The sequence below is a fragment of the Saccopteryx leptura genome, chromosome 2 (assembly GCF_036850995.1).
Source record: "Saccopteryx leptura isolate mSacLep1 chromosome 2, mSacLep1_pri_phased_curated, whole genome shotgun sequence".
Classification (NCBI taxonomy): Eukaryota; Metazoa; Chordata; class Mammalia; order Chiroptera; family Emballonuridae; genus Saccopteryx; species Saccopteryx leptura.
In genome coordinates, this window is record NC_089504.1 from 382,733,514 (window position 1) to 382,746,623 (window position 13,110).

General features: G+C 41.0%; 1 protein-coding gene across 2 annotated transcripts; it reads left to right on the top strand.

Moving 5' to 3' along the window:
* The first annotated feature begins 2,158 nt into the window (after positions 1-2,158).
* Positions 2,159-12,833, top strand: LOC136393849 (serine/threonine-protein kinase Nek2-like). 2 transcript variants are annotated; one of them, XM_066366498.1, is made up of 7 exons: positions 2,159-2,341; positions 3,646-3,863; positions 4,127-4,367; positions 7,859-7,941; positions 9,125-9,251; positions 10,113-10,332; positions 11,542-12,833. In XM_066366498.1, the coding sequence occupies exons 1-7, from the start codon at positions 2,246-2,248 to the stop codon at positions 11,631-11,633; spliced, it is 1,077 nt and encodes a 358-aa protein (XP_066222595.1). In that variant the 5' UTR covers positions 2,159-2,245; the 3' UTR covers positions 11,634-12,833. The 2 variants fall into 2 exon arrangements, with proteins under 2 accessions (XP_066222595.1, XP_066222596.1); XM_066366499.1 differs by lacking the exon at positions 11,542-12,833 and adding an exon at positions 10,445-10,519.
* Positions 12,834-13,110: the final 277 nt, after the last annotated feature.

A 13,110-nucleotide genomic window follows, 5' to 3' on the forward strand; every position in this document is an offset into this window, starting at 1 on the left:
TCTGGAAGGTAATTGTGTTAGAGCATTAGAGTTATGGAGGAAAAATTAAATAACTTTTATGACCATATTTTAACATATGTTAAATAATGGTGTTGATCAAGTAAGTTTGTAAATATGATGTATATGTTTGCTCGCTTATAGTTTGCATTGGGTGTGGGGGGGCAGGCTGTAAGCAGGCAGGGTGGTTATAGCCTAAGGCTTAGTTTTAAGACTAAGCTTTTTCCCACACCCTTGACTGATTGGATGATGTGGGGTGGTGCGCTCTCATGGGGAATCCCATTATGCCTCAGATAAGTGGCTTTGTATCAGAGACTTCCTTGTTTGTATATTGGATTGAAGGTTTTAATTTCTACACTATAAAGTGGGGCAGACCGGGAGCTGAGATTAGCATTAGAGAGGAGAGCAGAAAAAGGCCACGTGGATGAGGCCAGGAGAAGCAGCCAAGATGGTGGAGTGCAAAGGAAGAAGCCTGTTTGTGTAGACTCTAGACCAGGGGTCCCCAAACTTTTTACACAGGGGGCCAGTTCACTGTCCCTCAGACTGTTGGAGGGCCGGACTATAAAGAAAACTATGAACAAATCCCTATGCACACTGCACATATCTTATTTTAAAGTAAAAAAAAAACAGAACGGGAACAAATACAATATTTTAAATAAAGAACAAGTAAATTTAAATCAACAAACTGACCAGTATTTCAATGGGAACTATGCTCCTCTCACTGACCACCAATGAAAGAGGTGCCCCTTCCGGAAGTGCGGTGGTGCTGGATAAATGGCCTCAGGGGGGCTGGATAAATGGCCTCAGGGGGCCACATGCGGCCCGCTGGCCGTAGTTTGGGGACCCCTGCTCTAGACAGACATGATACTGGTTTGGGGAGTGGATAAGGGAGTGGAATAACAAGTGCAGAGGTAGTGATAGAGAGTGGGGCTGAGAAAGTGTGCCGGGTTTGGGGAATTGGGACAAAGAACAACAGCAGAAGAGTGGCCAGAGAGACAGTGTGGGTCTGGATTTGGGGCAGGCCAGCCAAAGAGCTCTGTGGATGTCAATTTTAAAGAGGTATTTAAATGAAAAATATAATGCCAATTAACACAGCCAATAGTAGCTCCTTATATAACTTTTAAAACCTAAATTGGTCCTATTCCCTTGAGGTAAGGTTGTGCCCTTGAATGTTATTTCAAAAATTCTCCTGGCTGGCAATTCCAATTATGTTATATTCAGTGCATGTAATAAACATCTTATTTTTAACATAAAAAGGTTTGTAATTCTTATTAATATTAAATCGAGTTGCTTTCAATCCCATGTTGAACAGATATTTAAGGAAAATTGACCTATTTATGCATTTCCAGATTATTAGCCTTCTGGTAGTGCATTTCTCCATCCAGCCCTGGATGGAGGCCTCCAGGTTCTCTCTCTGGGATAAAAATGTGACGATTCTTTCTGGCTGGGTGAGCTGAAACTGTTGGTTTCTATATGTCCCCAGAAGAGGCTACTTTAAGTCGTTACTATGATTGTCTACTGTTTTTGCATTGATTCTTCTATCTCTGGCTGTTGGACCTAGAGAAAATAATGTAACTTTTCTGTGCTCCCACTTCTTCATTATACCAATTCCTGCCTTATAGGTTTACATCGAGGAATAAACAAGACAATACATGTAAAGTGCCTGGCACAGTCCCGCATCATAGCACTCTCATGCATCCTTCAACGAGGGGCTGTACTCAGCTCTCAAGTCTTCGGCGTGATCCCAGCCAGGCTCAGGGTACAGGAACCTGAGAGAGGGGTCACAGTGCAAAGGTCAGAAGGCAGCTGGTTGAGGCAATGTGCAAATAAGGCTAAGGAAAAGTCTCTGGACTTCGGTTACCCTGGCGACTTCAGCCAGACCGCCAAGAGTTGCGCAGACCCACCTATTTTCACTATCAATCCCTCACCCTCCGTTTGATTTAGCTCCGCGTCTTTCTCCCTACTGGTGGAAAACAGACACCCACAGAGACGCCGATACAGGTTGCTTATGGATACGCCTTTTCAAGATGCCGAGGGAGTTGTGTTCCTATTAGCCAATCAGAGAGGCAAAGCTACCTCATCATGGGCCAATAGCTACCTCATCATGGGCCAATAGGCTGCAGAGCCCGCGACGGTTAAACTGGGCTGGAGACTAGGACTGCAGGCCTGTGGCTTGGAGGGGTCTCGGAGTCGAGTCGGTGGCTGCGGCTGTGGCGCGATCTGCAGAAGTCTGGTGGCGGGCCCTGCCATGCCGACCCGGGCGGAGGACTACGAGGTCCTGCACACCATTGGCCCGGGCTCCTTCGGTCGCTGCCAGAAGATCCGGAGGAAGACTGACGGCAAGGTGAGCGCGGACCCCTTCCTTGTCCCCGCCCCTGCTAAGGTCTCACCAGCCGAGTGGCTGTACTGGGTTTCCCAAGGGATGGGAGTTTGTATGTATGTATGTATATGTGTATATATATACTGTTCACAAAAATTAGGGGATATTTTATTGTTTCATATTCATTTTGAAATATCCCTAATTTTTGTGCAGTAATATATAATATTTATGTATTTACATATACTATAGTTTATAGATATAAAGTATATTCACATATACAGATATATAACATATATATAATATATATATATATTTGCTTATATTTCCGTCTTTTTTGCTTTCTCTTCCATTTCCTTCCTGTTTTTCCTACTTTGACCTGCTATGGGCCTTCCGCTGTTGACAGGTGGCTGACTCCTGAGCTATTAAAGAGCAGACTTCTGGGACGGGAGGAAAGGGCAGGACTACAAGAGGAACCTGGAACTTTTATGTCTTGCAATCAGAGCTCCTTTAAGATACCCTTTATTCAGAGTATTGGATTCGTATTTCTCATGTGTGGAGGTAGACTTTATTCAGAGAGAAACAATGGGGAGGAAGCTGCCTAACAGCTGATGGAGGGATAAATACTCAAGTCTTCTTTCTACCTGGGAAAGGCTTGGGTGTTGGGAATAGTCAGGGACTTGGGCTGCCTCTGCCCCACCTCTGGCCAAAGTAACTTTGCCAATCTCCCAGAGCAATGAGGGTAGGGAGTTGGGGGAGCCTGGTGTGTCTCATCTCCCTCTCTCCCGTTACTTTTTTTTTTCTTCTTAAGAATTAAAGCCTGACCAGGTGGTGGCGCAGTGGATAGAGCGTCAGACTGGGATGCGGAAGGACCCAGGTTCGAGACCCCGAGGTCGCCAGCTTGAGCGCGGGCTCATCTGGCTTGAGCAAAGAGCTCACCAGCTTAGACCCTAGGCCCCTGGCTCCAGCAGGGGGTTACTCGGTCTGCTGAAGGCCGCGGTCAAGGCACATGTGAGAAAGCAATCAATGAACAACTAAGAAGTCGCAGCGTGCAAGGAGAAACTGATGATTGTTGCTTCTCATCTCTCTCCGTTCTTGTCTGTCTGTCCCTGTCTATCTCTGCCTCTGTAAAAAAAAAAAAAAAAAAAGAATTAAAGAATGATTTTGGAAATAAACTCAGTGGTCCTTAAGTTTATTGAACTAAATTAGATGATCATGACTGTATGATCTATTTAGTAGAAAAGGAATTCTATAGTTAAAAAAAAATCGAAGCCCTCATTTTGTTTTTGAATGCAATGAGTTCATTCCTACCTTGGCAATCTTTATTTCAGATATTAGTTTGGAAAGAGCTTGACTATGGCTCCATGACAGAAGCTGAGAAACAAATGCTTGTTTCTGAAGTGAATTTGCTTCGTGAACTGAAACATCCAAACATTGTCCGTTACTATGATCGGATTATTGACCGAACCAACACAACACTATACATTGTAATGGAATATTGCAAAGGAGGGGACCTGGCTAGTGTAATTACAAAGGGAACCAAGGAAAGGTAAGTTAATCTTTTAAATGTAAGCTGAAAATGGATCTGGTTTATCTTTTGTGAAGCATCTTGTTTTAGGATCAGGGATGAAGTACTTTTTTGGTGGGTCCACAGAATTTTAGGAAATACCTTGTGAATCAACACCCGTATTTTATATCAAAATAGGATATTTATTTCCCTAATGTACACTTTGAAAACTAGATAATTTATTATTTCATCTTTGTAATGGTTTTACTCAGAAGCTCTATGCTACATAACTGTTTTGGTTTCAGACAATACTTAGATGAAGAGTTTGTTCTTCGAGTGATGACTCAGTTGACTCTGGCCCTAAAGGAATGTCATAGACGAAGTGATGGTGGTCATGCTGTACTACATCGGGATCTGAAACCAGCCAATGTTTTCCTGGGTGGCAATCACAATGTTAAGCTTGGAGACTTTGGGCTGGCTAGAATATTAAATCATGATACAAGTTTTGCAAAAACGTTTGTTGGCACACCTTATTACATGTCTCCTGTAAGTCTTTCAGAATTTAGATACTTTTTAAACCTCTTCAAAGTAAGCTTTCAAATGCAAGGACTGTGAGGTGTGTGGTTTTTTGTTTTTAGTTTTTAGTTTGTGTGTTTAGTAATGTCCAATAGCCAAGAATTACTAACACTTTAATTTTAAATTCATATTTTTTCCCTAATGAATCACCAGACCGTTAAACTCCTCGGTATCAGCAATTCAAATCAGCATTTATTGAATGACTGCCATGTGCTAAATTCTGAGATTAAAAAGGTGAAATAGAAATAGGTTTTGTTTCTGGCCTCAGAAGCTATGTTTCCCAAAGAGCTGCAGGTCCTGTATGCCAGCTTGTACCCGTTTGGAGTGTTTGTTCAACATGCACAGTTCTGGGCCCCAAGTCGCAATGCAGTGAATTCAGCTCTCTGGACCGGTCCTTGCACTCAGTTTTCCTTCTTCTTTTCAATTTGGACCCTGCATTTTAACAGACTCTCTAGAGCTGATTCTTGTGCATGGAGAGTCAGGGCTCAGGAGGCTCACTCACTTCAGATAACATGTTTTTACAGCGTTAACTCTTCGTATTTGTTCTTTTTGCTATTATTGCCTTTTCCTACAAGGGAGCTGCAGAGCCTATCTATTTATCTGTTTCCTCTATTGCTGGATATTTTGTTTCCAAAATTTCCCACCATTCTGAAAGAACATATAAAGTCTTCTCTCTTCCTTTTTGGCTTTTTCCTTGGCAGAGCTTAGCTCTTAACATGAAATTGCTGAGTCAAAGGGTATGAACTGTGTATGGCTCTCTAGATATTGCCTGATGGCTTTTGAAGAGCTTGGATCAGTAGGTGATAGCACCAGTGGGCTGTACTGTAGATGAATTCTGAGCAGGTAAAGGTGGAGAGGGATTAATTTTTTTAGTTCACAAACATCTCCAGGCTTTTCTAACTCATTTTTAGTTATGTTGACCAATCTGACTAGACCAGGGGTAGTCAACCTTTTTATACCTAGCTGCCCACTTTTGTATCTCTGTTAGTAGTAAAATTTTCATTACTGGTTCCACAGTAATGGTGATTTATAAAGTAGAGAAGTAACTTTACTTTATAAAATTTGTAAAGCAGAGTTACAGCAAGTTAAAGCATATAATAATAATTACTTACCAAGTACTTTATGTCGGATTTTCGCTAAGTTTGGCAGAATAAATCTTTTTTTATTGTTTGTTTTGTATTTTTCTGAAGTTGGAAACGGGGAGAGACAGTCAGACAGACTCCCGCATGCGCCCGACCGGGATCCACCCGGCACGCCCACCAGGGGGCGTCGTCCTGCCGCGACCAGAGCCACTCCAGCGCCTGGGGCAGAGGCCAAGGAGCCATCCCCAGCGCCCGGGCCATCCTCGCTCCAATGGAGCCTCTGCTGCGGGAGGGGAAGAGAGAGACAGAGAGGAAGGAGAGGGGGAGGGGTGGAGAAGCAGATGGGCGCCTCTCCTGTGTGTCCCAGCCGGGAATCGAACCCGGGACTTCTGCACGCCAGGCCAACGCTCTACCACTGAGCCAACTGGCCAGGGCCAGGCAGAATAAATCTTTATAAAACAACTTACTATAGTTAAATCTATCTTTTTATTTATACTTTGGTTGCTCCACTACTGCCCACCATGAAAGCTGGAACGCCCACTAGTGGGCGGTAGGGACCAGGTTGACTACCACTGGTCTAGAGTGTAAAACCTTGTATTAATGATTTTGTTTTTCACTAAGATTAGACATGGCCAGAACAGTGTCATTTTCTCATTGGATCATATTCCCAATAGAAAGCCTTTAACATAAAGGTAAATTATCCAAAAGTGGTTCTTGGAAAATTTGAAACCTGCACAACTCCATTGTTCCTTTTCCCTCCTGCCCTTGAATCAGATCTGTTCAGTCTTCCCTACGGCATTGCCAGGGCGTGGTATCACACTCAGCCGTTGGACTTTATTTTTTTAATTTTTTATTGAATTTATTGGGGTACAGGTGTCAGGTGTGCAACTCAATAAAACATCCTCTGCACACTGCATTGGGTGCCCATTGCCCCAGGCTAAATCTCTTCGCCCCCATTTTCCCCGCCTTTGCCCACCTCGACCGACCCCACCTCCTTTCCCTCTGGCTATCACCACACTGTTGTCTGTGTGTTGTGTTATACATATATACATATACATATCTATCTATCTATCTATATATATAGATATATATATATACTTTTTCCTTAATCCCTTCACCTTCTGTTATCCAGTCTCCCAACCCCACTCTGCCGCCCCAACAGCTGTCAGTCTGTGCCATGTATCCATGTCTCTGTTTCTATTTTGTTCATCAGTTTAGTTTGTTCATTAGATTCCAAGATCATATGGTGTTTGTCTTTCTCTTACTGGCTTATGTCGCTTAGCATAATACCATATTTTTCGCTCCATAAGACGCACCTGACCATAAGACACAACTAGGGTTTTAAGGAGGAAAATAAGAAAAAAATATTCTGAACCAAATAGTGTGTTAAAATATTTAATAAAATACCATATTTTTCGCCCCATAAGATGCACGGGCATTTTCCTCTCCACTTTTGGAGGGAAAAAAGTGCGTCTTATGGAGCAAAAAATACGGTAATCTCCATCACCTGATGGACTTTATTTTTAAAATTTTTGACAGAGACAGAGAGAGTCAGAAAGAGGAATAGATAGGGACAGAGAGACAGGAATGGAGAGAGATGAGAAGCATCAATCATTAGTTTTTCCTTGAGACACACACCTTAGTTGTTCATTGATTGCTTTCTCATATATGCCTTGACTGGGGCTACAGCAAACCGAGTAACCTCTTGTTCAAGCCAGCGACCTTGGGTCCAAGCTTGTGAGCTTTGCTCAAATCAGATGAGCCCACACTCAAGCTGGTGACCTCGGGGTCTTGAACCTGGGTCCTCCGCATCCCAGTCCGACACTCTAGCCACTGCGCCACTGTTTAGTCAGGCACCTGTTGGACTTTAAAACACTGAGAAACCTGCTGAAGATTCTGGTCGCTGCCTCTGTGCCCTCCATGGAGAATAAGAGCTATGGCAGACTGATTTTACGATGAGTGTGGAAGAAAGACGAACAATTAAAACAGGAAATGGGAATATCAGTTAGTGTGGTTTATAGAACAGACCAAGGAATAAAGCTAACTGAATAATTCAATTGCCATTTAAGTCTGCATCTATTTAAATGTGGGCTAGATGTATGTATTGATTATTCTGGAATACCTTCTGCCTCTTTTAAAATGGAGTTTCTAGATTATGAATGTCATGAGGGTAGAGGTCTCTCATATTCACCTTTGAATTGTCAGTGCCTCGCCTATAATAAACATTTGAGAAGGAAAAATGAATGAATTATATATGACAAAGTGTATATAAGGATAAGATTTTTGCCTTTTTTCATTATAAATTAGAAGATAAAGTATATTTTAAAAACAAAATAAACTTTTAATTTCTCCCACTTTCTTACTTTTTTCCCCCTTAAGGAACAGATGAGTCGCATGTCCTACAATGAGAAATCAGATATCTGGTCACTAGGTTGTTTGCTGTATGAATTGTGTGCATTAATGTAAGTATGATAAAGACAGATTTCTAGTCTGAGGTATATATTCAGAGGTTTGTCACCTTTTACTGGCTTCAGTTGTTTGACCATCCATGCATATTCAAGTCTGAAAGAATCATGCCTTGAGCCCTAGCCACATCGCCCAATTGATTAGAGCATCATCCTGATACGCCGAGGTTGTGGGTTTGATCCCTGGTCAGGGCTCATTCAAGAATCAACAATGAATGCATAAATAAGTGGAACAACAAATCAATGTTTCTTTATCTCTAAAATCAATAAATAAAAATTAAAGAAAAAGAAGAATCATACCTTGAGTTAAAATTAAGGTAGGTGGACAGGTAAAAAAAAAAAAAATTTATAAATTAATAATATAACCCCTGAGGCTGGATCTTGACTTGTTCAGGCTTCCAGCCTGATTAGATGCTACCTTGTTAGACTGACACTCAGCTCACAGGGAGAGCAAATAGGTCAGGGCTATGGAAGAGATGAAACAGAGATCTGGGAGGAGGTCTGGAGATTTGGAGACTGAAAGAGCTTCAATTCTTTCCCTTTTTATTCTTTCCCTTCCAAGCTTCACCCCCCTTGGATGAGCAGTGATTCTCATCCAGGGATGGTGAAGCAGTTTTAGCCCTCAGGGGACATTTGACAATGTCTGAAGACATTTTTGGTTGTCATAACTCGGGATAACTACTGGCATCTAGTGGATGGAGGCCCCTGATGCAGCAGGCACCCTATGGTGCACGCGGGACAGCCCCCACATCAAAGGGCTATGTGACCCCAGAGGTCTGTAGCGCCAAGACTGGGAAGCAGCTATAGAGGAAAATCTCAGCAGTAGAAACATAAATGCAAACTGGAGCATAAACTGTGTTCTTGATTTGGTTCCTAATACATTTTCTTTTGTACAGAAAATATTTTTGTCACCTGACCTGTGGTGGCGCAGTGGGTAAACTGTCGACCTGGAACACTGAGGTCACCGGTTCAAAACCCCAGGCTTGCCTGGTCCAGGCACATATGGGAGTTGATGCTTCCTGCTCCTCCCCCTCTTCTCTCTCTCTTTCTCTCTCTCTCTCTCTCTCTCTCTCTCTGTCTCCTCTCTCTAAAATGAATAAACTAAAAAAAAATATATATATATATATATATATATATATTTTTTTTTTTTTTTTTTTTTTTTTTTTTTTTTGTCTTTCAGGCCTCCATTCACAGCTTTCAACCAGAAGGAACTGGCTGGGAAAATCCAAGAAGGCAAATTCAGGCGAATTCCATATCGTTACTCTGATGAACTGAATGACATTATTACAAGGATGTTAAATTTAAAGGTAAAGATGAGAAGGTTATTTTCTCTCTTTCCGTCTCTCAATTAAGTTTTGGGGAGTGTTCTCTCTCATAGAGCAATGAGAGGGAAGAAACATTAAATATATTTCCTTAGCTAAATCTGCTCTGTTAACACAAGTGAAAACATATAAATATGGCACATTGCACGTCCTTGCTGGCCTACCCTCCGTGCTTTCTTTATGTCACCTCCCACTCGCTGTCATGCTAACAGATGGTTGGTGGCAAGAAAAGATTGCAGGAAGCATCAAACCCTCAGTTCCCCTTGTCCCTCCGTACCTCAGTGTGGCAGATGGTGCAGAGGGGCCACAAAGAAGACTTTATTACTGTGCCTGTAGCTCCAGTTGAGAGATTAGAGACCAGACAGAGGGGGGTGTGTGGCCAAAAAGAGTAGCAGGAAATACTCTGAGAGATTATGTGGAAAAATCTGGCCGTGGATGGCAAGGGAGACGTACAAGAGATCAGGCTAATGGGGAAGGTCGTCGCCGTGGGATTACAGGAAAGAAGGAGACAGGCGTAATAGGAGTTAGGGTCTTCGGGAGAGCATCCTGCTTACTGAGCTTTAGAGCTGCCCTCAAACAGACTCTGGCAATGCTGCTGAGCACCTGCACTGGGATGGAGCCTTCCGGTTGAAGGGGGAACAAAGGTAAGTAAAATCTGCATTATCATTTGTACCCAAAACCTCAGGAGTTAAAGCCACCAGTGAATTTATTTTCCCAGGTGGTTAAGGCCCATCTATAAACAAGTCCTTTTGCCTTGAAAATATATGCCATTTTAATGTGACTGCTCTTTTAGGGTGAGTATTCTGTTACGAAACCTGGCTGTAACACTGAATATTTCTTCCCCAGGATTACCATCGACCTTCTGTTGAAGAAATTCTGGGGAACCCTTTGATAGCAGACTTGGTTGCAGAAGAGCGAAGAAGAAATCCTGAGAGAAGGGGGCGGCGATTAGGAGAACCGGAAAAGCTGCAGGATTCCAGCCCCATATTAAGTGAGCTGAAACTGAAGGAAGCACAGTTACAGGAGCGAGAGCGAGCCCTCAAGGCAAGGGAGGAAAGACTGGAGCGTAAGTGTGAATGGGGGGCGAAGCCAAGGAGAGCTACGGGGTGGTGACTGTGATAGGTGTGAAAATTGACTTAAATGATGAGTCTATTAGAACAGTGGTTTTCAACCTCCAGTCCACAGGTGGGTCCACCAGAAATTTCCTGCCGGTCTGCAAAAGAGTTAACCACCCTGATGTTGTATGAAGAGTCTAGACCGGTGTTTCCCAACGTGGGGCCCACACCCCACAGGGGGGCAATTCGATAGTTAAGGGGGGCAATTTGAAAATGGACTTGACACGACTTTAACTCTTTCGCCCCGGGCCATTTAAATGCAATGCTAGATATCGGTGCCAAATTTAACAAAAAATGCAATTCTTAAATAATTGCGGTAAATAATTATTAAGTATAATTTCGTTTGACGAGACCAAAATATCAACTGGGTGATTGGCGTCGTCAAGTAAACTTCGTCCTGGGTTCACCACGGAGCGTGCCGTCTGCTGCGGGGAACCCCAGACATTTTAAAAACTCGCTAAACAACGCAGTGATTCTCACCTAATCGGCCCATCGCAACTTCTGTAGTGTTTCACATCATTCAGTTGGTGTTAATTTGAAATAAGTGTCAGTCAAAACTGTTGTAAAAGCTCGTTGATTTAATAAATACACACATATATATTGTATAGATATAATTGGTAAGTATTTGATTTTATTTTTATCAATATTAAACTCTTTATTAAGTACTTCTTGCATCAGGGCTAGAAAGCACTAATATTTTATTTATTTATTTTTAATTATTTTTTAATTCATTTTAGAGGAGAGAGAGAGAGATTGAGAGAGAGAGATAGAGAAGGGGGGAGGAGCAGGATGCTTCAACTCCCATATGTGCCTTGACCGGGCAAGCCCAGGGTTTTGAACCGACAACCTCAGCATTCCAGGTCAACGTTTTATCCACTGCGCCACCACAGGTCAGGCAGCACTAATATTTTATAAATATTATTGGGGCTATAATAGTGCATGCACGACAATTTTAATTTTAGAAGCATAACTTTCCAGAAAATTTTGTCAAGTGGAAAAAATATAGATACCTTTTGATTTGCGGTGGTAGTGTAGTAAATGTGTTATATACATTTAAATAAATATGAATTTTTAGTATACGTTTACTCTGTCACATTGAATATATTTTAACACATATTTTAATATTAGTTTTTAATTGATCTTATTTTTATTTCTTATAGCCCATAGTAAAATGAATGGTGCAAGCAAGAAAAACTCGTCAATATTCGGAGGAATATTTAAAATTTGGGTTCATACCCGCTGTTCACGATGAGCGGATTCCTTTTTGTCTTTTATGCCAGCAATGCTTGACCAACGAATCAATGAAACGAGGTCGTCTTGAGGCACATTTGAAGGCGAAACATAGTGCTCATATTAATTCAGATTTGAGTTACTTTAAAACTTTAAAGAAAAATTTTGAAAAAAGAACATTAAAGGCTCTATTTACTGCTCATACTTCAACTAATAATCGTGTTCTTGAGGCTAGTTATCAAATTTCTTTATTCATTGCTAAAACTGGAGAAAATTACACTATAGGAGAGAATTTAATAAAACCGTCAATATCAGCATTTCTTAAAACAGTTCTTGAAAAAGATGACAAAGATGTAAAAGCTATGCCACTCAGTGACAATACTGTTAGCAGAAGAATAGACGAAATGAGTGAAGATATTGAAAAACAACTTATTGAAAAGCTGAAGACAAGAAAATTCTCCTTGCAAATGGATGAATCAACTTTGAGAGACAGTGAGGCAGTATTGATAACTTACGTAAGATATATTGATAAAGGACATTTTGCTGAAGAAATGTTGTTCTGTAAAAGATTAGAAAGCACCACTACCTCCAAAGATATATATAATAAGCTAAAAAACTACTTAGATGTCAATGATATACCAATGAAAAATATAACATCTTGTGCTGCAGATGGTGCTTCCAATATGATGGGCAAGAAAAATGGCTGCTTAAAATTGATGAAAGATGTGAATCCAGAAATGATTCTTGTGCATTGTGTTATTCATAGGGAAAACTTGGTAGCTAAAAACATCTCGCCTGTTCTGAATGAAGTATTACATACAGTAATAAAGTGTGTTAATGCTATTAAAGCTAGTGCCAAATGTGAGCGTCTTTTCAAGCTATTTTGTGAAGAACAAAATGAAGACCGTGTGAGACTTTTACTTCATACTGAAGTAAGATGGCTATCTAAAGGAAACTGTTTGAAAGGATTTATGGAACTGTTTGATACTCTTAGTGATTTTTTAAGCGACAAACCTGAAATGAAGTATCTGTTAACAATAGATGGTAAAGCATTTGTGAGTTATTTAGCCGATATCTTTGAAAAACTAAATATATTAAATAAGCAACTTCAAGGAACAAATAAAACTCTTGTTGATGCAAAAGCAAAGATAATTGATTTCATTACCAATATTGAGTTATGTCAGAAACATATTAACAACAAAAACTTTAAACAGTTTCATTGGCTCCAAAAATGTGAAGTAACTGATACCGCTTTACTTGTTATTGTCAATCATTTGAATATTCTATCGGCTGATTTAAAAGAAAGATTTTCTGATTTAAAACAAATTGATTTCCCAACATGGATGATGCAGCCAATGTTAGTGGATTTGTCTGATATATCAAATATGCAGTATCAAGAAGAACTCGCAGAATTGCAAAATGATGAGTCAGTTAAAGCTTTATTTAATATCAAAGGAGCGATGGCATGGCTTTGTGAGGAAACAGAAATCAAATACCCA

Excerpts from the sequence above, each read along its gene's own strand:
- LOC136393849 (XM_066366498.1), top strand. The coding sequence starts at position 2,246 with ATGCCGACCCGGGCGGAGGACTACGAGGTCCTGCACACCATTGGCCCG. Across the intron at positions 2,342-3,645 it reads GGAGGAAGACTGACGGCAAG|ATATTAGTTTGGAAAGAGCT; the intron begins GTGAGCGCGGAC and ends TCTTTATTTCAG. Across the intron at positions 7,942-9,124 it reads TATGAATTGTGTGCATTAAT|GCCTCCATTCACAGCTTTCA; the intron begins GTAAGTATGATA and ends TTTGTCTTTCAG.